Genomic DNA, 23,487 nt, shown 5'->3' with positions numbered 1-23,487 from the left:
AGACATAATCATATCACGGTAAATAGAGTACCTATCACCTCAAACATTTATTCTTTATGTCTCAAACAATGCAATTATATACTATTTTATTTTAAAATAAACACTTAAAATTTTTTTTCTACTATAGTCACCCTGTTGTGCTAGCAAATACTAGGTTTTATTTATTCTTTCTAACTATTTTTTGTACCCATTAACCACCTGCTCCCTACTACCCTTCCCTCTACTCTGTAACCCCATAAATTCAATTGTTTTAATTTTTAGCTCCCACAAATAAGTGAGAACAGGTGATGTTTGTCTGTCTGTGCCTGACTTATTTCACTTAATATAATGACCTCCAGTTCCATCTATATTGTTGCAAATGACAGGATCTCATTCTTTTTTATGGCTGCATAGTACTCCATTGTGTATATGTACCACATTTTCTTTGTTCATTCATGTCTTGATGGACACTTAGGTTGCTTCCAAATCTTGGCTATTGTAAATGGTGCTGCAACAAACATGGGAGTGCAGATATCTCTTCGATATACTGATTGGAGTTTTGGAATTTCAGTCTCCAGGTCTGCATGGGAAATTTGCCTATAGGCACTTGCTGCTTGAATGTGCACACCTCTCTTAGTATTTCTTATTGGGTTTGGCATAGCCCAACTCTAACCTGGTACACCTGAGAGTTGGGCCTTCCTTTGAAGCCTGTCACTTCCATGGACTGTGGCTTTTCTAGGTCCTTTGAAGGCTATTACTTCTATGGCTTTCAGTTTGGAGACCAGTCCCTACTTCAGTGTTTTGAGAGCAAAAGGTGTTCTCATCATGTATTCCATGGCTTTAGGGCCTTCTAGGTGATCAAAGTCTGGAACCCAAATCCTTCAGGAATTTCCATATATCAGACTTCCTTGGAGGCTTTCTTGTCTCATTTGTATCAAAAATAGAACTGGAGTACTCTGGTGTTGCTTGCCTGTCATCCTCTACCTCAGGACCATCTCTGCTAAGCATTTGTTCCAAACCTGACCCAAACAGGAGAGTATGAGCTTGGATCCTGATATAAAAGAAGACTGTCTGGACCTAGCAGGGCTGCCCTGAGGCACTGCTGTGTATTGCATGCTGACCACCATCTCCTATAACTTAAAAGAAGGATGACTGAGTCTCACTTGATCCTGGACTCTGGCCTAGATGGACAACCCAATACATTTTGGTCTTAACCCTGCTTATGAAACCCCAAAAATATGACAAATAGAAGTAATGCTTCTGGAGCACATTTCCCGTCAGGAAATGCAAATGGATCTCTCAAATCTAAGTGTTTTTGTTTAGAAAAGCAAACAAAAGATCTCAGCTTTTTCTTCCATGAATACAGTTTGACCTCATTTCTCCACTTTCATTGTTCCTAGGTACTTAGGGCTCCAACCACCATCCCTGGTGTAGATTTGTCTAGAGGAACTACAGGCAGTTCTAGATAGTTTTGAGATCAAGCCATGCTTTAAAAAAAAAGAAAGAAAGAAAAAAAGCACAACCAAGATTGTAAGGCATTGTATTAGAAGTGAACTTCTTACTGCAGTATCTCTCCCTCTTGTAGTGATGAAGTCTTTCCCACATCTGCAAGATACTGGGAAGATCATTCATGGGCCTAATTGACACCCCTGTTTCAGTCCTCATTACTATTTACTTAAACAGCTAATTGGCAAGGAAGGGACATTTGCGAACAATACCATTAGATTTTAACTACTCCACAGACACCTTCGTATAGCCCTGGAAAGTGGACTACCCTCCAAATACCTGATGGTTTTCCATTGTCCAAACACCTCCTAGCCCAGACCCTCGTCCTCCCTGGAGGCCTGGTGGTCTGCTTCCCACCACTGCCTTAGTAACGGGTGAACCAGAAGCCCAGCCTAGACCACTGGCACTGGCCATTGTATCAACAACTTTGGTTCCCAGTCAGATTTGCTTTTTTTTCTGTTCTGTGACTTGTGGCTTAAATCCTAGTTCATCTTTCAATTGTTATTAAGGTGGTTCGGTGTCTCTGTTAATTCTTGTTGATTTTTTTTTAATATCAACTGGGCTGACTTTTGAGAGATTCTTTGTTACTAAGGCTTAGTAACATCTACTTAAAACTCCTAACCTTTGACTTTGGTACTTGGACTCCTCTTTTGGATGCTGAATGGGAGGATCCTGGCATCACTTCAGGGAAGTGGCACCTTCTAAAGGCCTCCTTATCAGCCAGAAGCCTTTGGTGATTCAGGAGCTTTTGAGACAGTATAACTGCCCAGTGGGTTCACCTTTCCCTCTGCCTAGGCAGAGCCGATTTATCAAGACAGGGAAATTGCAATGGAGAAAGAGTAATTCACCAGAGCCGGCTGTCCCGGAGACCAGAGTTTTATTACTACTCAAATCAGTCTCCCTGAGCATTCAGGGATCAGAGTTTTTAAAGATAATTTGGTGGGTAAGGGCTTGGGAAGAGGGGAGTGCTGATTGGTCAGGGTGGAGATGGAATCATAGGGGGTTGAAGTGAGTTTTTCTTGCTGTCTTCTGCTCCTGTGTGTGATGGCAGAACTGGTTGAGCCAGATTACCAGTCTGGATGGTGTCAGCTGATCCATCAAGTGCAGGGTCTGCAAAATATCTCAAGCACTGATCTTAAGTTTTATAATAGTGATGTTATCCCCAGGAGCAATTTGGGAAGGTTCAGACTCTTGGAACCAGAGATTGTATGACCCCTAAACTGTAATTTCCAATCTTTTAGCTAAGTTAGTCCAGCAAAGGCAGACTGGTCCCCAGGCAAGAAGGGGGTCTTTTTGGGAAAGGGCTGTTACCAATTTTGTTTCAGAGTCAAACCATGAACTGAATTCCTTCTCAAAGTTAGTTTGACCTGTGCCCAGGAATGACCAAGGACAGCTTAAAGGTTAGAAGCAAGACAGAGACGGTTAGGTCTGATTTCTTTCACTGTCATCATTTCCTCAGTTATAATTTTGCAAAGGTGGTTTCAATAGTGTTGGTATTTGCCCCAGCATACTTTGTTTCCAGAAGTTCTTGCTTCCACTGCTGCCACCTCCTGGTCAAAGGTGCCTGATACACTGAAAAGAATTTGTATTTTCTTTGGGTCCTAGATTTTTGTCTTTAACAATTTGTCCCTAATTTTTTGTTTCCTGAATTCTTTGCCAAGGCTTGTCTAACCACCTCACCTCACCTCACCTCACCCCAATTTCCTTGGGTTTGATTAAAACCAATTAATGTGAAGTCACTGCTAACCACCTCACCTCATCTCATAATATTTATTTATATTCATTGGCCTGAAAGACCATTTAAAACTACGGAGGAATGTGTAATATGAGGGATAACATAAGAAATAAGTCAGAAACTCACAAGCCCCAAATAATAATGATAGGTATGAAAAACATTTGCTAATATGAGATCATGGTCCACCTGTATTACCAGGTCAAACATTCAACTTCACTAAACTTTTTGTTTCAAGTAATTTTTTCAAAGCTTTTCTCAATAAGATATGTTTCTTAGTCTATTCCTGCTATTATAACAAAATGCCTTATAAATTACCTAGTCTAGGCAACAGAAATGTATTTGAAACAGTTCTGGAGACTGGGAAGTTAAAGCTCAGGGCAGAAGCAGATTCAGCATCTGGTAAAGATCTGTTCCTCATAGATGGCACCTTCTTGCTATATCTTTGCATGGCAGAATGACAGAAGGAGTGAAAGCACTTCTTTCTCTTCTTTATAAGGGTACTAGTCCCATTCATGAGGGTGGAGCTCTCATGACTTAATGGCTTCCAAAAGACCCACGTCCTTCTTTTTTTTTTTTTTTTTTTTTTTTTTGAGACAAAGTCTCTCTCTTATCCCCCAGGCTGGAGTGTGATGGCGCAATCTCAGCTCACTGCAACCTCTGCCTCCCGGGTACAAGCGATTCTCCTGCCTCAGCCTCCCGAGTAGCTGGGACTACAGGCGCCTGCCACCACGCCCGGCTAATTTTTGTATTTTTAGTAGAGACGGGGTTTCACCATGTTGGCCAGGCTGGTCTCAAACTCCTGACCTCAGGTGATTGGCCCGCCTCAGCCTCCCAAAGTGCTGGGATTACAGGAGTGAGCCACCACACCTGGCCAGACCCACCTCTTAATACTGTTGCACTGGGGACTAAATTTAAGCTTACGAATTTTGTGGGGGAGCGGAGGACTCCAACATTCAGCGCATAGCAACTTGTTGTTTCGTGAAGAGGGTCATAATCAATGCTAATTAATTGTTAATTCCTCATCCTGATTATGTCAACAGGCCTCCTAGAGATATTGAAAAGTAAATTCTAGGTCTGGTTAACTTTCCATTGACCACATGGTCCCCTAAGCCATATTTTAAATAGGTGAGAAAATAATGATACTCAATCTTATTTCTGACTTTGAAAGCAGGGGCAAGAGAAGAAAACAAGACAATGCTGTTTGTCCTTTAGAAATATTATCTCATCTAAACTTTCAATTAAGACTCTGTATACACTATCAGTCTTAAAGATTTTAAAAGTTATACTATGTAAACTACCCTGTATGTGTTTGCATAACAGACGCACCCACTTTAACAAAACATTTTTCACCTTTTTATGTCTATATTTTTGTCTCATTATACTTGGAATACTTCAAAATATAAAAAAGGACACGTCTTTTCTGCAATGGTGTCCCTCAGCAATAATGCATGCAGTTGGTAAAGAGGAAACCTTTGGGTTAGACTCCTGACTTTATCACTAACTGTGTCATCTTGGGAAAGTTGCTTAAACTCTCTGAGCCTCAGAGCTCATTTGTAAAATTGGGAGAATAAAACTTGTACGGTTATTGAAGGATTCAGGAATAGTGTATGTTAAGCACTTTGTACTTGTAAGTGTACAAGCACTTTGTGCTTGTAATAAAAGGTAGATGTAAAGAGGTACACGTTTTAATGTATAAAAGTTGGCCCTAGGCCGTGCGCGGTGGCTCACACCTGTAATCCCAGCACTTTGGGCAGCCAAAGCGGGAGGATCACTCGAGGCCAGGAGTTCGGGACCAGCCTGGCCAACATGGTGAAACCCTGTCTCTACTAAAAATACAAAAATTAGCCAGGCGTGGTGGCAGGCACCTGTAATCACAACTACTCGGGAGGCCGAGGCAGGAGAATTGCTTGAACCTGGGAGGCTGAGGTTGCAGTGAACCAAGATTGCACCACTGCACTCCAGCCTGGGTGACAGAGCAAGACTCTGTCTCAAAAAATAAAATAAAAAATAAAATAAAATAAAAGCTAGCTCTTTTACTCATGCGATAACAAACATGGATGTAAATTACTCTTTAAAATATTTTATATTTAAATCCCAGCACTTTGGGAGGCCAAAGCAGGCGGGTCATCAAGTCAGAAGATCAAGACCATCCTGGCCAATATGGCGAAACCCGTCTCTACTAAAAATTACAAAAAAATTAGTTGGGCATGGTGGCGCATGCCTGTAGTCCCAGCTACTTGGGAGGCTGAGGCAGGAGTATCACTTGAACCCGGGAGGCAGAGGTTGCAGTGAGCCGAGACTGCATCACTGCACTCCAGCCTGGCAACAAAGCAAGACTCCATCTCAAAAAAAATACAAAAATAAAAATAAAAAAATTTATATTTAAACAGCTCATACATTTTGTCTTTAAGTCTCAGTTGTTACATTTGTAAAATGGGATATAAGAGATGCCAAAAAGAGTTGTTTTTATTTTTTATTAAAAAATTTTTAAAAACTTTTGTCAAATTATAAAACATAATCTATTATTCTTTAATAATTTAATAATCTGAACTTTGAATCATCTGCTTCTTGGTCCTTGCACCTTATAAAATTAAAATACTTCCCTTGAAATGAGAATTCCAAATATACTAGAAATCTGGCAGCTTCTCACTCTGGGGATGATATTTAAAGAGGTCTATGTTGACAAATAACATACAATCTTTTTCCTCAGTGGTTGAACACTTGCAAAAGTAGCAAAATTGCTTGTTAAACATGCAGGTTACTGGGCCCTGGTCCCAGAGATTTTGGAGCACAAACTGTAACCAACTGGGGTTCAGAGAATTAAAATTTATATGTGCTTTAAGTTGACTCGTTATGTCTAGTGGGATTGGAGACCACTTAACCAAGCACTTCAGTGATTCTGATGCAAGTAGTCTAAGAACCAGCCTTTGAGAAACATGCCCTAGTACAGTGGCCTCTAAAGTGAAGTGTGTATGGCTTGTGGGATTTAGAAGAATATTCTAGAAATTCCATTTATATGTTTATCTAAAACAAATTAATCTCTATTCACATTTAATATCCTGGAAGCTTCATTAGGTGTGAATGTCTGATGTTACATGTCACAGACTTTATGAGAGGTGCTCTAGAAGAGGAGAGGAGTGAGAGCTCACAGGCAGGAGAGCTGCCTCTGGCATCCTCCCTCTTTTGATTTAAGCGAGACATTATTTTTTGTGGTGCCTGGTAAATGGATTTTTGGATTATGTAATCCAAAAACTATTTTTTGCAAAATGGACAAGTGGGTTAGAAAACTCTGAATTCCCTACAGTGAAGATGAATAAAGACGATAATTCAAGCACAAATAACCAACAGAAAACAGCAAAATTAATGCTCCTAGTATGAGCTCTCAGTCCCAACCTAACAGCTGAGACCATCTAATCAGATCTGACAAGAAGTCTACTCCCCAAACTAGAAGGGATCACAAATATAGTTAATAATGAAGCTTGCCCTCTCTGGGCAAATATCTTTGGGTCTTTGAGAAATTAATGATAGAATGAAGCCATCAATGTGGCAAGACATTTTTAAATGAAATGTTTATACTTTTTTAAAATATACTTTTTTTCTTCTACATTTAAGGAAAACATTTTTAAAAGATTTTGTTTTATTTTATCATAACCTTTTAAAATCCACAAATCCCACACCTCTAGCCACCCCAAAGATTTTCCTGCACCCTGAGTTGCCTGCTAGTTCTTTATTCTCATCTATTTAAAAAATCTGTGTAGAAAAGAAAATTATTCTGCAAAGTAAGCAGGCCTTTAGCCTCAAGAATAAATAGACCATTTGGGGGAGGTTAATGCTTCACAGCTAAAATTGTATGCTTTGCAAATGACCAAAAAAAATAATAATAAATGAATTCTCCAAGCTGAGTTTTATGTTTTGTATTATAAATTAAAGGCTGACCCTTTTCCTTCTCCTCTGTTTTTTTTCTTGGTTACTTTTTGCCTCTAATTACTGTACAGGGAATACTTTCACCATATGACTTATAAAACTGCAAACTTTTCATTGAATTTTTATCACCATAGCGTGAATAATGTATTCAGTCCTGAAATGTCACAGTGAACATCAAATGTTTTACATAATGCATTCTTGCTGAAGTTTCAAGAAGCCAGCAACCGGGGAAGCAGCAGAGAAGACACGACTTTGGAAAGAAAACTTGATACAAATTTGTCATTTTTCCAGGAGGAATAAAATAAGTAGCAGAAGAGTAAATGAGAGGAAAGACTGAGAAATAAAACTTTTTTTTTTTTAACCATAAATAGAAAAACAAGCAAAACCAGTACAGTTGCCACAGGGGACAAGTGGAAGAAAAACTAGAAAGTAGCCAGAAACAGATGGTGGGGAAAGGGGCTGTAGGGAGAAGGGGGAGGTTGGAAACCTCATAACCATAGGAATTGAGTTTGAAACTGCAGTCAAACAGTTTCATAGTTTGGAACTACAGTAAAAATGTAACAATTTTCAAGGACTATTGGGGCCATTTTCAATTTTTTTCTGATTGAAGACTCTTGAACTAGAATACAATAGCTGTAAGAATTCTAGTTTTGGATGCTTTATTAGCTGATGAGAATGCTCATTACTCTGTCACTCAGGCTGGAGTTCAGTGGTACAATCATAGCTCACTGTCACCTTGAATTCTTGGGCTCAAGTGATCCTCCCATGTTAGCCTCTTGAGTAGCTAGGACTATAGGTGCATGCCACCATGCCTGGCTAATTGAAGAGTGGCCATTCTTTTAGCATCCTTTTCCCATAGGTTTGGGGAGAGCTCGTAATGTGATAATCTGGCCAAAAATAAGTGCTCCATCCCTTATGGGACACACTGTTAGTGGTCTACCCAATGAATGTCTCCCCTTTTTCTTGCTAATAGAAACCTATTCCCCTCATTCCGTGCCCATAGTCTGTCAACGTCTCTTGATCTCAGGGAGGACACACTTCATCCAAGCCCCACAGAGTGAATCATGATTGGCCTTATAGCAGTCATGGTAATTCTACTTCCCTTAGCTACTGTTTGATATGGGGGTAAGCGTGTGTAGTAGTTTTCTATTGCTGCTGTAACAAATTACCACAAGTTTAGCAGTTCACAGCAACACAAATTTATTATTTCACAGTTCTGTAGGTTGTAAGTTTGGGTTGGTTCAGTTGACTTCTCTGCTCTGAACTTCATAAAGACAAAATCCCAAGAAGCCAACTGGCTGGGCTATTATCAAGATACCCTTGGAAGGATCTGCTTCCAAACGTATTCAGGTTGTTGGCAGAAGACAGTTCCTGTGTGTGCAGGATGAAGTCCCCATTTCCTTGTTGGTTATCAGATGGGATGGCCCCTAGCTCATTAGAGACCTCGCTCCATGTCCTTGCACATAGACCCTTACATCTCAGAGCCGGCTAGTGTTGGAATCCACACTTGGAACCACTCTGACTTCTCTAGCTGGAAGAGCTAGAGTAAATGCTTTGCCTTTAAGGAACTGTGTGATTAGACTGGGCCCTTGGCAAATCTAGGATAATCTATTTTAAAGTCTGCAAACCTAACTACACCCATATATTCATAAATTCCAGAGATTAGAGTGTGAAAGTTTTTGGGGGCCCATTATCCTGCCTACTATAGTATGAAACTCATGTGTGCTTTTAAAAAAAAAAAAAAAAGAGAGAAGTCCATTGGGAGCTGTATTTCCTGGGTGAAAAGACTGAGAAACTGCTTTTTTTTTTTTTTCAATTAGAGATGCCAGTATGGGGACAAGATGTCTGGAGCTGTAGCAGCTACTTTGTAACCAGGAGACATCAGGAATGAAGATAACAAGTCAATACATCAAGGATGGCAGAGCAGAAGAACAGAGGGCATTTTTCAGCAGCAGAAACAGTACCAGTGATTGCCTTGTCTGGCTGGCTTGTCATTTGAGGAAAGACAACTATTTGTTTAAGCAATCAGCCCAGTTTTCCGTTACTGGCAACTAAAAGCAATTCTAAATGACATTGATATGGAAGGGAGGCAGGGAAATGCTGGGAGGAGAAGGGCGGGTCCCTGGCGAGGGTTCCACCCCCAGGCCTGTGCCCAGGGAATGCACTCCTGCCTTCGCATCCAAATGTTGCATTTCCCAAGACCACCCTGGCATGCCATCCTGTGTCTATAAAAACCCCGAGACCCTAGCAGGCAGACACACAAGCGGCTGCACGTCCAGAGGACGTCCAGGGGAGCACACCGGCGGAAGGGCACACCAACAGACACAGGCAGCAGACACAGGCAGGTCAGCAGGCCTTCAACGGGCAGAACTACGCAGAGTTTGGCCACAGCAGTTGGAGGAGAGCCTGAGCCACTAAGCGCCCAACTCCAGGGGAAAACCATCTCCCTCTGGCTCCCCCATCTGCTGAGAGCTACTTCCACTCAATAAAACCTTGCACTCATTCTCCAAGCCCAGTGTGATCTGATTCTTCTGGTACACCAAGGCAAGAAACCCTGGGATACAGAAACCCCTCCGTCCACATGATAACGAAGGGGGTCTAATTGAGCTGACTAACACAAGCCACCTAATGGCCAGCTAAGCTATAAGAACACCCTGTAACACACGCCCACTGGGGCTTCAGTAGGTGCAAACATTCACCCCTAGACACTGCCAGGGGTCAGAGCCCCACAGCCTGCCCGTCTGCATGCTCCCCTAGAGGTTGGAGCAGCAGGGCACTGAAGAAGCGAATCACTCCCGCGCTGCACGCCTTGCGAGGGGGACAAGGGAAGTTATCCCCTTTCAATATGTTACTCCTAGCCTTAATTTCTGGAACTTTATTTTTCAATACTTTAAAATGCAGTGTTGGTTAATCTGATTAAATTCACTTATATTTCACTTATATTCTCTTATAATTCATAATAAATGTGTTAATTGGTGGGCTGATCTTACCTGTACTTTGAGATGGTTCTCTCAATTCAGGGAAGGTCCAGAGGGTGGAAAACTATAGCCCACTGGCCAAATCCTGCCAGCATAAGCCAGGGGAGCTGAGAAAGGTTCTTTTTTTAAAGGATTTTTAAAGGGTTGTTAAAAAATAAAAACAGGCTGGCTACGGTGGCTCACGCCTGTAATCCCAGCACTTTGGAAGGCCAAGGTGGGTGGATCACTTGAGGTGAGGAGTTCAACACCAGTCTGGCCAACATGGTGAAACCCTGTCTCTATTAAAAATACGAAAAATTAGCTGGGCGTGGTGGCGGGCGCCTGTACTCCCAGCTACTCTGGAGGTCGAGGAAGGAGAATGGCGTGAACCTGGGAGACAGAGCTTGCAGTGAGCCGAGATCGCGCCACTGCACTCCAGCCTGGGCGACAGAGCGACTCCGTCTCAAAAAAAAAATAAAAATAAAAATAAAAAAATAAAAAACAAAAAACAAAAAATTAGCTGGGCATGGTGGCGTGTGCCTGTAATCCCATCTACTCAGGAGGCTGAGGCAGAAGAATCGCTTGAATCCAGGGGGCAGAGGTTGAAGTGAGCTGAGATTGTGCCACTGCACTCCAGCCTGGGCGACAGAGTGCAACTCCATCCCAAAAAATAAAAGTAAAAAAATAAAAACAAAGAATATTTGGCCACAAAGCTGAAAATATTTATTATCTGGTGCTTTACAGTAAAATCTTGCTGACCCCACTACTAGTCACATAGAGGACTCACCTCTCATGAAGTTGAGACTAAGGTTTTACTAAGGAAACAGGTCAGCATTTCATACTTTTGAAAAATTATTATAGATCACCATGTAAAGTGTTTGGCACAGGTGAAGATGAATTATATCTTCAAATAAAAATTCCTTTTCAGCTCAACATTTATTAAATTTCTAGTATTACAAGACTATGGAAGACATTGTGGTTACATAATAAATAAAACAAGGTCTCAGTGTACCTGAAAATCTTTTGGGGAATCATCTTCCTTAGAAGAAATGGTCTATGCAATATTCCAAGAAAAGATAAGGGTCTGTATACAAAGGATGGCACACAAAATTGTATATGTATTCACCTTTTTCTGGAGATATTGAGACAGGGATGGGCAGCAGATAAAGGGAAATGAAGGCTTGTAACTCAGGAGAAGAAGATAAATGAATAATCACTTAACAGCTAATCTCTGTTTGGTGTTTTATTAATTATCACGTAAATCTCAACAAAATAAATGCTGTTTTGTAGTTTTGATTTCAGGTCATACTCCAATGCCCCCATATTCTTTAGAAACCACTCTGATTTCTAAAGGGAAGTGTCAATCAATTTTAGCCTAAAGCTGCCTCCTTACATATTTAAGTTCAGCCTAAAGGTTTTTCTGTACATCGTGAACAAGTGGAGGAGTAAACCGACCATAGCCCACACCTGTGCCACTCACTGAGTTTTGGCCAATCAAATGTAGCCAACTGTTTGAACAGTGTTCAAATAAGGCAAACGCCAACCTGTAACCAATAACAGCTGTTTCTGCACCTCACTTCCGATTTCTGTACATCATTTCCTTTTTTTTTTTTTTTGTCTACAAATCTTCCACCACATGGCTGTGCTGGAGTCTCTCCAAATCTGCTGTGATTCTGGGGGCTGCCCGATTTACGAATCAAAAGTTCATTGCTCAATTAAACTCCTTTAAATTTAATTTGGCTAAAGTTTTTCTTTTAATAGAAGCCAGGGCTGAAGATAAAGATTAGGGAATGATTCACAGATCTCTTTATAACTCCGGGGAGGGCAGACAGGAAGAGACTAGAATAACAGAAAAGAGTCAAACACAAAATCTGAGGGATTGCCTATATTTAATTACGGACAGAGTGAGAGAAGCTAGTGGAAAATTCTGAAAGTAAGTGATCAGATCGTATAAAGAGAATTAAAAGAGAGGTGTAGAAAAAAAGTTTTAAAAGCTTCAGCACCTTAAAGCAGGACAAATACTGAGATGAAGTAATTGAATTTGATCAGTAAGAGATAAGAGGATATTTTACACTGTTATCCAGTTTGGTAGACACCAGCCACTTGTGGCTACTTAATTGAAACTAAAATTTAAACATTCAAAATTCATTTCCTTAGTCGTACTAGCCACATTTGAAATGCTCATAAGCCACACGTTAACTAGTGTCTATTATGTTGGACAGCTCAAACTATAAAATATTTCCATCATTGCAGAAAGCTCTATGGGGATGTGTTTTTGAAAGCATCCAGTAGTGCAGAAGCAGAATTGCAATGGGGAGATTTCCTGTGTGTCCTCTTATACTCATGTAGCTTGCAATGTCTGGTGGATTTGACCTCTCCAGCTTGCACTTGCCTCCTCATTTTTACTATTAAGTTTTGGTCTCACCCTTTCTTTCCTAGACTATTGCAATGCTTGTCTATCTGCCTCTTCTTTCATCTTTGTAACGTATTCTCCACACAAATCATTCCGCCATTCAACAGCACTCTTTTTTCACTGCCACTTTTCCTGGTCAGCCAGCTATTTTATTGTTAGTCCACTGTGGTGCCCTGCAGATAGGGGGCATTGTATCAACAACATGGGAAGGTGATTCCTCTTCCCCTGCACCTTTCCCTCCCTGCACTCACATAGCTCATAAACCAATGCAGGTAGAAGGATTATGGTACATTTATATAACAAATAACAGAGCAGGAACAACTGCTAATCATCACCCTCTCCTTTGTCTTTTACTTATGATCTGTTACCAACTCTTTTTTTCTTTCCCTCTGCCACTACTGGGCTTGTTAATATTTCGTTACTTTTCACTTCATCAGTCATCTTCTAGTCTCTCCTCCCACTTACCACAAGAAGCTCTGGTCATATCATTTCATTTCTCTAACCTTCCTCCCTGCAACTCCCACTCTGCAGGCCTACAGAATTCTGTCTTGCTTCCTTCACCATTCTTCCACACATCTTTCTATTACTCTGTGGTACTCACCATTCCCCTGGCACATTCATGCATATTCACTTCCTTCCCTCCTGCCCATGTAATGTCATCTTTCAGACCCCAGGATCCTCTCCCATATCTCTGTGAACCCTGAATATCTGAGACAGGTCTCAGTCAATTTAGGAAATTTATTTTGCCAAAGTTAAGGACGCCCGCCCGTGACACAGCCTCAGGAGGTCCTGATGATATGTGTCCAAGGTGGTGGGAGCACAGCTTGGTTTTATACATTTTAGGGAGACATGAGGCATCAATCAATATATGTAAGATGAACATTGGTTCCGTCCAGAAAGGAGGGACAAATTGAAGCAGAGGCAGGCCAACTCAAAGTGAGGAGGGGGCTTCCAGGTCGTACGTATTACAGCTGAGAGACAAATGGTTGCATTCTTTTGAGTTTCTGATGAGCCTTTCCAAAGGAGGCAATCAGATATGCATTTATCTCAGTGAGCAGAGGGATGACTCAGAGGGATGACTTTGAATAGAATGGGAGGCAGGTTTGCCCAAGCAGTTCCTAGCTTGACTTTTCCCTTTAGCTTAGTGATTTTGTGGCACCAAGATTTATTTTCCTTTCTCACTTCTAATAAGATTCAGGAGGAAATATGCACGAAGAATCCAAGGTGCCAGAGGACATTACTGAAAGACCGAAGGGCCCAAACCTGTTTGACCTTGTCCATTTGGAGAGCAACAGATAAAAATATAGCTGCACTACCAATTATTACTACTCCCCCCAAAAAGACAACTGAATTTTCAGTGTAACAGACAGCACTTTACAAAGACACACTTGGTCGAGAAAGGGTCACTCCCGGGCTCTGGGAGGCGAAGAGGACTGTGGGAGCGCTGTTCGTTGTCCCGCGGGCTCATGGGAAATGTAGTGCAGTTTTCTCCAACATGGCCGCGCCCAGGGGAGGTGGCGTGCAAGTATCCGCTGCGGCGTTCTGGTGCTAGAGTGGAGAGGCTGGCAAAGAAGAAGGCACCCGCATGGTGAGAATCCGGCCTGAGCCGAAGCGGAGGTGTGTGGCACTTCTTACTGGCGGGCATACGGGCTGCAAATCACCGCTTCCTCTTTTCAGCCTCTTCCGGTCTTCTCTATCCGCCTTGCCAGCTAGGGCTGAGAACCTAGGGAAAGGGGATGGATCCCAGAGGCGCCCTTGGTGCAGTGTGGGCAGTAGGGTGTCTGCGTTGGGTGGTTCTCTGTGTTTAGGGTGCACGTGTTTGTGTTTGGTTCGGGCGCTCACGTGGTGCCTGAGTCAATCTTCTGTTTTCTTTGGGGTTGGAGAGGACGGTTCCAACATGGGGCGTGTTAGTTTGGCGCTTCTGGGGCTTTTCTGACCGGTGACAATCGGTCTGATTGCATCGATGCAAAGGCAGTGCTGATGATCTGATCCCTTGCGCAGCTGAGTCTTCCTGTGCTCTTATTTGAGCAAACCCTGCGACTCCTGGACCTCTGGTAGCGTCAGCCTGTTATTTTGATAGATTTCATTGAATATTTATTGTCAGTTGTATGTCAGGCACCAAGTCTGTGCCTTTAAATAGATGACAGTTTTCTGGCCGAAGCCCAACACAAACAGGCAATTATAATACCATGTGAGAACTCTAGAGATAGAGGTCCATGCTAGGTGTTAATGAAAACGTTGAAGAAGGCCACCAAACTCAGAATTCTGGAGGAGGGGAGGTTTAGGAGGTAAGACAGCAAAGTCGATTTAGGTTTATTCGACAAATGGTTATTGAGTGGCTGCTAGGTGCTAAATCCTGTTTCAGTGCTGGGTGCTACAGGGTGAACAATAGAGACAAAATCTCTACTTCATGGAGTGAGTGTACTTTATTCAGTTATGGGGAAAGACAGAATAAACAAATTAATGAGAGTGTAAGAAAATATGTAGTAAGTGTTATTCAAAGAGTTAAAACGGGGTGTCGTGACAAGTGATGGGGTGAATTTTTTTCTAAAAATTTTAAATCTTTATTTTCTTTTTAAATAGATGATGCAGTTTAAATAGCTACTAACTTCAAAAGTCATGAAAGAAGAAAGCTTCCTTTCATTCCTTTAGTCATCGATCCATTTTCCTTCCCTGGAGGCAACCCATATCACCAATTTCTTGTATTTTCTAAAGATTTATATGTAAACTCTGTATACCGGTGCCGTACTTTAAAATTGGGCCCGTTTGATAGGAAGTTAGATTCTTTCTAATCTTTGCTATTAATTATTAGGTTGTGCAAAAGTAATCATGGTTTTTGCATTTTTTTAAACATAAGTATAGGAACATTTGTCTATACTGCTTGTTTCATAATAGGCTCTCTATTATTCAAGGAGGGCATGATGTACATACCACTATTACCACGTAGGGCAATATCTAGTAGGATATATTGGCTTTAAACTCACTAACAAGCAAGTAGCAGAGCATGCATAATCTCCAAACTTTCATTATCCCACAGAGAGTACGCTTAGGCTGGAGCTGGCTGGACAGGACTCAGCATGGCTACTATCATAGTTAATAGTGACTTCACTCCAATAATGTCACAGGGAGCATCCAAGTATCTGTGCATTAGTGGAAACTCTGGCCAGGGAAGTGGCTTTGTCAGAAGGGGGCACCTCCAGACCTCAGCAGCTGGTATCAGCCTATCCTTGTTGAGATGACTCAGATATGTTGGGCCAGCACATTGCCTAGCCACTGGAATGGTGGAAAACTGAGCCTCAAAGGCCATTTAGTGTCTTTCTTCACGTGCAATAATATTGCATGACTGAGGGAGAGAAAAAGGAAAGGGGATGACAAAAATGTGGTTATGAGGCTCCACCTGCTGGTGCTGGACTCTTAGTGGCAGACATTTTAAAAAGATATATTTAGCATCGTTTCTTTCTCATTCCTTCTTTGCAGTGTTTGCTCATGTGAAATATTAAAAATTCTGTAGTGCAGTCATCCCTTGTTCTCCATGACATACTGCAAAGTTGCTGTTCCACAGATGAAGATCTTGAAATGGAATGGCTCTAAAATAGCTCCTTTGAAGGGCCTCAGATATTCTTTGTTTTCTTAAGCCATTTTGATCTGCTGCTTCTGAAAATCAACAGTAATAAATAAATAATAATAAATAAATTTAATTCTAAGAAAGCTGTGGGATAGGCACTATTATTTTTATCCCTATTCCTAGATAAAGAAACTGGAACACAGAGATATATAACCAACTCATATAGGATTATACAGCTAATAATCAGTGGTTGAGCTGAGATTTGAACCTGGAACATGGACTCCTAAACACTGTATTATATTACCTCATAGCACTGAATGAGGCTCTGTGGTAACTAAGAAAAGTATGATTTAATCCCACCTTCAGAAAGCTCACAGTTCGGTGGAAGGGGACAGATACTAAAACAAATAATTATAATTCATGCAATGTTAGACATGTCCATTCACTTATCCCCTTCCTGTCTTAATGATGACTGACTCCTAAACCTTTTTAACCTCAGTTCCTTTCCTAGGAGCCACTTTATTTTGTCACTTGCCAGCCAGACATTGCAACTCTGTATCTCACAATACCTTAAACATATTATATCCTAAATATGACTCATTACCTCCTATACTGAGCAGCTCTTCCTGAACCTCCTCCTGACTTTCCAGTTTTGAAGTGGTAGCACTCGTCTCTTAGTCACTCAGTCTCTAACTGGTTAGCAAGTAATCTTTGATTCCTGTCTCCCTCATGTCTGGGTAGTCATCGAGGCCTCTCTATTCTGCCTGAACTTTTCACTCACCCTTCCTCTTTCTCCTCTCCCCCTGTTTCCCTTCTTTCTGTTGCCCCCAGCCTAGATCAGGCCACCATTTCTAATTAACAAGCTGGATTATTATTATTATTTTTTTTTTACCTCTCATCTCTCTGCTATGCTGCCAGCCAGCCTGCCTGCCTCACTGGCCTTACATCCTCGTATGTACCCCCTGTGCTAGGAAGCTGGACTGCTGGCATTTTAAGAGACTTGGCATTTGTCTTCTATACTAAAGATTAGTAATTAGAATTTTGACTGTTTATGATTTTATGTGAAATAAGATAGATAAGATTTTATTTACCCCCCAAATTTATTTATTTGGTTGACTTTGAAGACTTTAAAGTCCGCAGAGAGTGGGACTGGTCTAAAAAAATTATGCCTATATCTTGGTGTCTTGGCCAAACATGTCCATTTTGGTTTTAGCTTCTGCTGTTTACTGCCTCACTTAATACTTTCCTTTTTATTTGATTCTATAGTATTCTTATCCTTCAGTACATGGTTCAAATCTCCTGTTTTGAGGCCTTCCCAACTTTTCCAGTTTACATACTTTTTTTTTTTTTTTTTTTTTTTTTGAGATGGAATTTCATTCTGTTGCCAGGCTGGAGTGTAGTAGCATGATCTTGGCTCACTGCAACCTCTGCCTCTTGGGTTCAAGCGATTCTCCTGCCTCAGCCTCCCAAGTAGTTGGGACTACAGGTGCCCACCACCACACGTGGCTAATTTTTTGTACTTTTAGTAGAGACAGAGTTTCACCATGTTGACCAGGCTGGTCTTGAACTCCTGACCTCAAGTGATCTGCCTGCCTTGGCCTCCCAAAGATTACAGGTGTGAGTCACTGCTCCCAGCCCACATCCATCTTATTTTTGTCTCTAATTTGTGTCATACCTAAAGACTGTACCATCAGCATTAAATTATATAAAGATGTGTCATAGTCTTATTGTTTAGTGTTTATTTTTCACAACTAAGTTACAAACTTGTTGGAAGCATAAACTATGTACTTTATTATGGTTGCATGCTGCAGGGTGCTGAGACTGTGTGTATTCACTCATTTATTATTCATTTAGCCCTACCATCAAATATTTATTGAGCAACTACTATGTGCTGGCATTCCTGCTCTCTTGGGATTTATATCATGATGGAGGAGTTAAGCTAACAGATGAATCATCACAAATTATGTTACATTTTGTGAACAAAATAAAAGACTACTGTGATAAAGTGTGATAAAGCATGATATTGGGTGCTGATTTGGATGGTGTGATTATAGAGACCTCTTTGGGATTCTGTTATTTAAAAAATTATGGATATAAAATATATGACACATACAGTTTTTAAAATAGTAAAACAAACACCTACACCTACCATGTAACTGAAGAAACACCCTTTGATGCTCCTATGTGTCACTTTCATGTTAATTTCCTTTCCTTTCACCCACAGAAATAGCCTCTCTCCTGAATTTTGTGTTTATAATTTCCTTGCTTTTTTTTTTTTGGCACTGCTATGTATGTATTTCTAAATAATATATGGCTTACTTTTTGATTTTGACCTTTATGTAAATGGAATCATACTGTATAGTCTGCTAATTTTTTGTGTGTTATTTCTCCCCCCACCGCTCCCCTGCCTGCTCCTTGCCTTGGTTTACGTTATAGTTGTGAAATTTGTGTATGGCACATTTTACTTAGGACTTCATAAGTAAAGGATTCGTCACCTATGAGTAAAATAGCACACTTAATGGAGCTACCACATTGGAACGTTTTTTAGAACCATCAGAGCTATGCTATTAGATGTTCTTAGATATTTGTTCATTTTTTATGTATCTGTTCTCACTTCTCTTAGTTGGTACAAGGTAAATGAAGCATTTTTTAAAAATTGTCACACAGAAATATTGATAAACTACAGAATGTATGAATAACACCATTATAATTGTTCCTTCAGGACTCTTAAGGTTGATGTTTTTTACTGTCTTTTTTTTCACAGTTTGCTATGGACAGCAACCATCAAAGTAATTACAAACTCAGTAAAACTGAGAAGAAGTTCTTAAGGAAACAGATTAAAGCCAAGCATACTTTGCTGAGACATGAAGGCATTGAGACAGTATCCTATGCCACTCAGGTGACCTAAAACTATTATTATTATTTGAATGTAAATGTATTGACATGTTAATGTATTATATTAATATTTGCTAATAATTGCCTAAGGCTGTAATTGTTCAGTCATGTGTTACATCCATATTAGAGGTACATATGATATGAACTGCTAACTTTCTATTTTGGTCCATAGCCTATAGTTTGCATTTCTATTTATTTTGTTGTTTGAACTAGAAGAGGTTGTAGTTATATATTAATAATAATGCTGTGCAAGTTTCTCAGTTTCCTAAGCATACTTATATTCATTATTATATTTAATCCCCTAGAAGTCCTTATGAGATAGGTGAGAAAACTAAAGTTCTGAGAGGTTATGATATGTCTCCATTGATATAAGCTAGTAAGTAGCTAATAGAAACTTAAAGCTAGATCTTCCATATCCTACTACAGCCCTTGTTCTTCTCTTCCCAACCTTACCTGTTTTATAAAGTATTTTGATTATGTGCTGTTAAACATTTTTATTTTATTAGACCTTATTAACAAAGTCTTTTCATTATCTGTGGACAATAATTAAATAAGATGATAAATGTGAGGATCGTGAGATTTCCTGGGTTATGAATTAGGAGAACTCAGTTTAACTCTTAGCTTTTCTGGACATGAGTAGTAGTATCCTCTGACCTCAGCTTTCTTCATTTTTAAGCAGGGCATAGTATTGCATACCTTTTTAACCCCATTAGATTGTTAGATTCCAGAGAATCTAATTGTACTTACTGGACATTAAATTACTCCATGAATATAAGGAGTTCTTATCTTTTTGGCTCATAAAGTTATAGAATAAAAGTAGAAAGTAAGATTTAGATATCATTTAATTGAGGGGCGGACATACAATTGAGAAGGTGGAGCAGGGATTAAAACTTAGGCCTCTCAACTCTCAGACCAGTACTCTTGCCTTAATGCTTACTATGCTGTCTTCTGTACAACATCATAGCTTGAGAATGAGCAGTCTGTTGAGGCACATTTGAATTTAGGAGGTAAAAGGCCCATACTTGGAGTTAAATATTAATGTCTTCAGAGAATTTAAGCCACATTCCTATAGCAAGGATGAAATAGATAATAGATTAGAATTAATATGTTTGCATACACTTTACTGTTTCAGTCAAGAGCCACTGAGGCTGTGAGACATTCAGAAGATTAAACTGACATACACTGCTCTCATCTCTTTCCAAGAGTGACTTGTGTTCCTTTCCTTACAGGGTTTATGAAGAGAAGTAGCAAGAAAAAAATAGGCTCCATTTCTTTGACCCCTCTGAAGCTTGTTTCTGGTTGGGTCTGCCTTTTCTTTAGGATCTCTAGAAGCTTTGATGTCCTTCATGGCTTCCAAAGTAGCATTTTATTTAGACTTTCTTTTTTCTCCATATTCTTAAAGGAAAAGAATAAAATTGTAGATGGACCTCTAATTATATTTTATCTTTCCAGGGGAGAGCAAATATTGTTTTAATGATATTGTATTAGTCTGTTCTCATGCTGCTGATAAAGACATACCCGAGACTGGGTAATTTTTTAAAGAGAAAGAGGTTTAATGAACCCACAGTTCCACGTGGCCGGGGAGGCCTCACAATCATGGCAGAAGGCGAAAGTCCTGGCTTACATGGCGGCAGGCAAGAAAGAATGAGAGCCAAGCAAAAGGGGAAACCCCTTATAAAACCATCAGATCTCATGAGACTTATTCACTACCACGAGAACATTATACGGGAAATGGCCCCCATGATTCAATTATTTCCCAGTGGGTCCCTCCCACAAAATGTGGGAATTATGGGAGCTAAAATTCAAGATGAGATTTGGGTGGGGACACAGCCAAACCATATCGGATGTATTATAATTTTAGGCTCCTTTGTACAAATTTATGGCATTATAGATTTTTCTAGAGCAGTGATCCTCAAATTGTCAGGACCAAAGATAACTTAAAAAAAATTCACATTCTCTACTTCATACCATACTCCTCCTTATTTAGAAAATTGCTTGGATGAACAATTATAAATAAAATAATAGTTCCATTTAATTATTGCATTAATTATATTACATTTAGTTATGACATTTAATTATATGTATCTCACATTTAATGGAAAATAAGTTCCTCTCCTCTTCTACCGCACTTGTTTTTGTGTGGTTTACCTTTAGAGTTGCCCACAAAACACTCAGACGGCATCTTTGAGGACTTCTAGTATTCCTGAAGTCATACTTCATCATCTTCCATTCCTAGATGGGGTAGTGGACCCTCAACACCAATGAAACCTTTGCTCTTCCATAGATTTAGGAATATGGAAATGTTTTTGCAACTATGGCCACATATAACCAAGTTATTTTGGTATTTTAATTAATAAACCCTATTAAGTGAGCAAGCCATCTGAGACTCCATTTTACTCCATATCATATAGTATTGTATTCGTGGGCTTGTTTATTATGTATGTATATGCTTGCATGCATACAAAGTACTGGCTGTCCCATGACAAAACAGTTTTACTTTCCTTATTGTCCAATTTCATAATAATTCTTTTATATCCTTTTCAAACAAAGTTCTAGGTATTCTTATTTTGTGTAATAAACCAATACACGATGTACTATCACTGAGCTTAGTATAAATTAAGGGTTGGCAAACTACTGTCCTTAGACTAAATCAGGGTTGTGACCAAAATAATGAGTTTTACATTCTTAAAGTGTTAAAAAATAATACTAAGAGTATCTGACAGAAACTTTTATGGCCTGCCAAGCCAAAAATATTTACTATCTACCTTTTCTCAGAAAAACGTCATCAACACCTGGTATAAATGAAGAAATTGATGAGAGTAGGCCATCCATGGCTTTCTTTTGTTATATTGAAATGTTTTTAGAAGTCATAGAACATAAATTAAAAATCTTTACATTGTATAGAATGGTTAAGTATAGAGACTATATGGGTGCTAGACCATGAACATCAGAATAGAAATAAGAGACTCCTCTTTCATCCCTGCAAAATTTCCTTGAATAAAGTTTAGTGCAGGACTATGCAAACAGCAGGAAGTAATCGTGAAACTTACAAAGGAAAAAGTTTTCATTGTGAACTGACTGAATTACTTAGTCTGAATTTCCTTAGAGGAAAATTTTTTCCTAATTATGTTCAATAGAAGCTATAATTGGTTTTTCTTTGAGGTAATAGTACCTTTACTTTTAATTTTTAGTAAACATTGTATAATGATTATATTAAAAGTGCGGATCCTGGAAACGGACAGAAATAGGTTTAAACCCACCCCTAATCACCACCTTAACCTAATTTGTCAGATCTTCTTCTATGAAATTGGGCTGATATTACCCAAATAAATTCAATATGTTGTGAAGATTATGTTAATGAGGATTGAGTAGATAAAAGCTTATAGAACAGTCTTGCAAAAAAGCAAGTATTATGTAACTGTGCTTTCTCCTCTCCACCTCTTTCATTATGTTAAATTTATATTTCTGAATAATAGTCATGTTTTAATTTGCATTTATGGTCATTTAGAAATGAATATTTTGTGAAATTGGCTATTTAAACAATACAATTTACAATATAGGAGTCCTTTTTATTCCCCAAATTTTTAGTAAATTGGTTTACATACTTTGTATGAAATTAGCAAACCAAACAACCACTACAAGGAAATGCTTTTTTTTTTTCTTAATTACATCTTTGTAGAAATCTTATTTTTAAAAAAATCTTATTTTAAAACAAATGGGTTGGTATCAGTTGCTCATGTTACTTTCTTTTTGTTTGTTTGTTTGTTTGTTTTTTAAGAGCCTGGTTGTTGCCAATGGTGGTTTGGGTAATGGTGTGAGTCGGAACCAGCTGCTCCCGGTTTTAGAGAAATGTGGACTGGTGGATGCTCTCTTAATGCCACCTAACAAGCCCTACTCATTTGCAAGATACAAAACTACAGAAGAATCTAAGAGAGCCTATGTTACCCTCAATGGAAAAGAAGTAGTGGATGATTTAGGACAAAAGATCATTCTGTATTTGAATTTTGTGGAAAAAGGTATTATCATACAATTATCTTTTAAAAAATGATTCTTCTGGGTGTTTTCTTTTCATAGACTTAAGTTGGGAGGTTCAGTTATTGTGAAACAAAATGAGGATGCAGGTTAGCAGCTCCTTTTACTTTAACAAACATTCTTTAAGCACCTATTTGTGCCAGGCATGGGACAAGTAGTTGACAGTACAGAGGTGAATAAGATACAACCTGCCTTTACAAAGCTGGTCCCACCAATCAACAATATATTTATTAGGCACATGGCTTATTTTGGAACCCTCCTGCCTAATTGTGTTTTTCAAAATTTAATAATGAGGGTTTGCATTACTAGTTTATTTCACATATCTACCCAGGAGCTTTGAATTAATCACTTAAGAATGAATCGTGATCCAAATGATCAGGTACCAATCTTCATATTTATAGCGGAACACCTGTAGCTACCAAAGATTCCTAAAACTTTATTTTTATTTATTTATTTATTTTTTGTTTTTTGAGACAGAGTT

At 39.5% G+C, this 23,487-nt stretch overlaps 1 protein-coding gene across 3 annotated transcripts in view; it reads left to right on the top strand.

Annotated features, from left to right (window-relative positions):
* Window positions 1-13,967: 13,967 nt before the first annotated feature.
* Window positions 13,968-23,487, top strand: part of ALKBH8 (alkB homolog 8, tRNA methyltransferase) — a 63,130-nt gene continuing 53,610 nt past the window's right edge. The window contains exons 1-3 of one of the 3 annotated variants that reach the window (XM_063784489.1): window positions 13,968-14,131; window positions 18,844-18,978; window positions 22,753-22,990. In XM_063784489.1, coding sequence (XP_063640559.1) covers window positions 18,850-18,978; window positions 22,753-22,990 — 367 coding nt within the window. In that variant the 5' untranslated portion in view covers window positions 13,968-14,131; window positions 18,844-18,849. Of the gene's footprint in view, window positions 14,132-14,231; window positions 14,803-18,843; window positions 18,979-22,752; window positions 22,991-23,487 lie in introns of those variants that run through there. The other 2 variants (XM_522172.8, XM_016921915.4) reach the window with 2 other exon arrangements.

This window comes from Pan troglodytes, chromosome 9, assembly GCF_028858775.2.
Source record: "Pan troglodytes isolate AG18354 chromosome 9, NHGRI_mPanTro3-v2.0_pri, whole genome shotgun sequence".
NCBI classification, from domain to species: Eukaryota; Metazoa; Chordata; class Mammalia; order Primates; family Hominidae; genus Pan; species Pan troglodytes.
The sequence above is the reverse complement of the archived record's forward strand: the minus strand, read 5'-3'. Positions and strand labels throughout refer to the sequence as shown.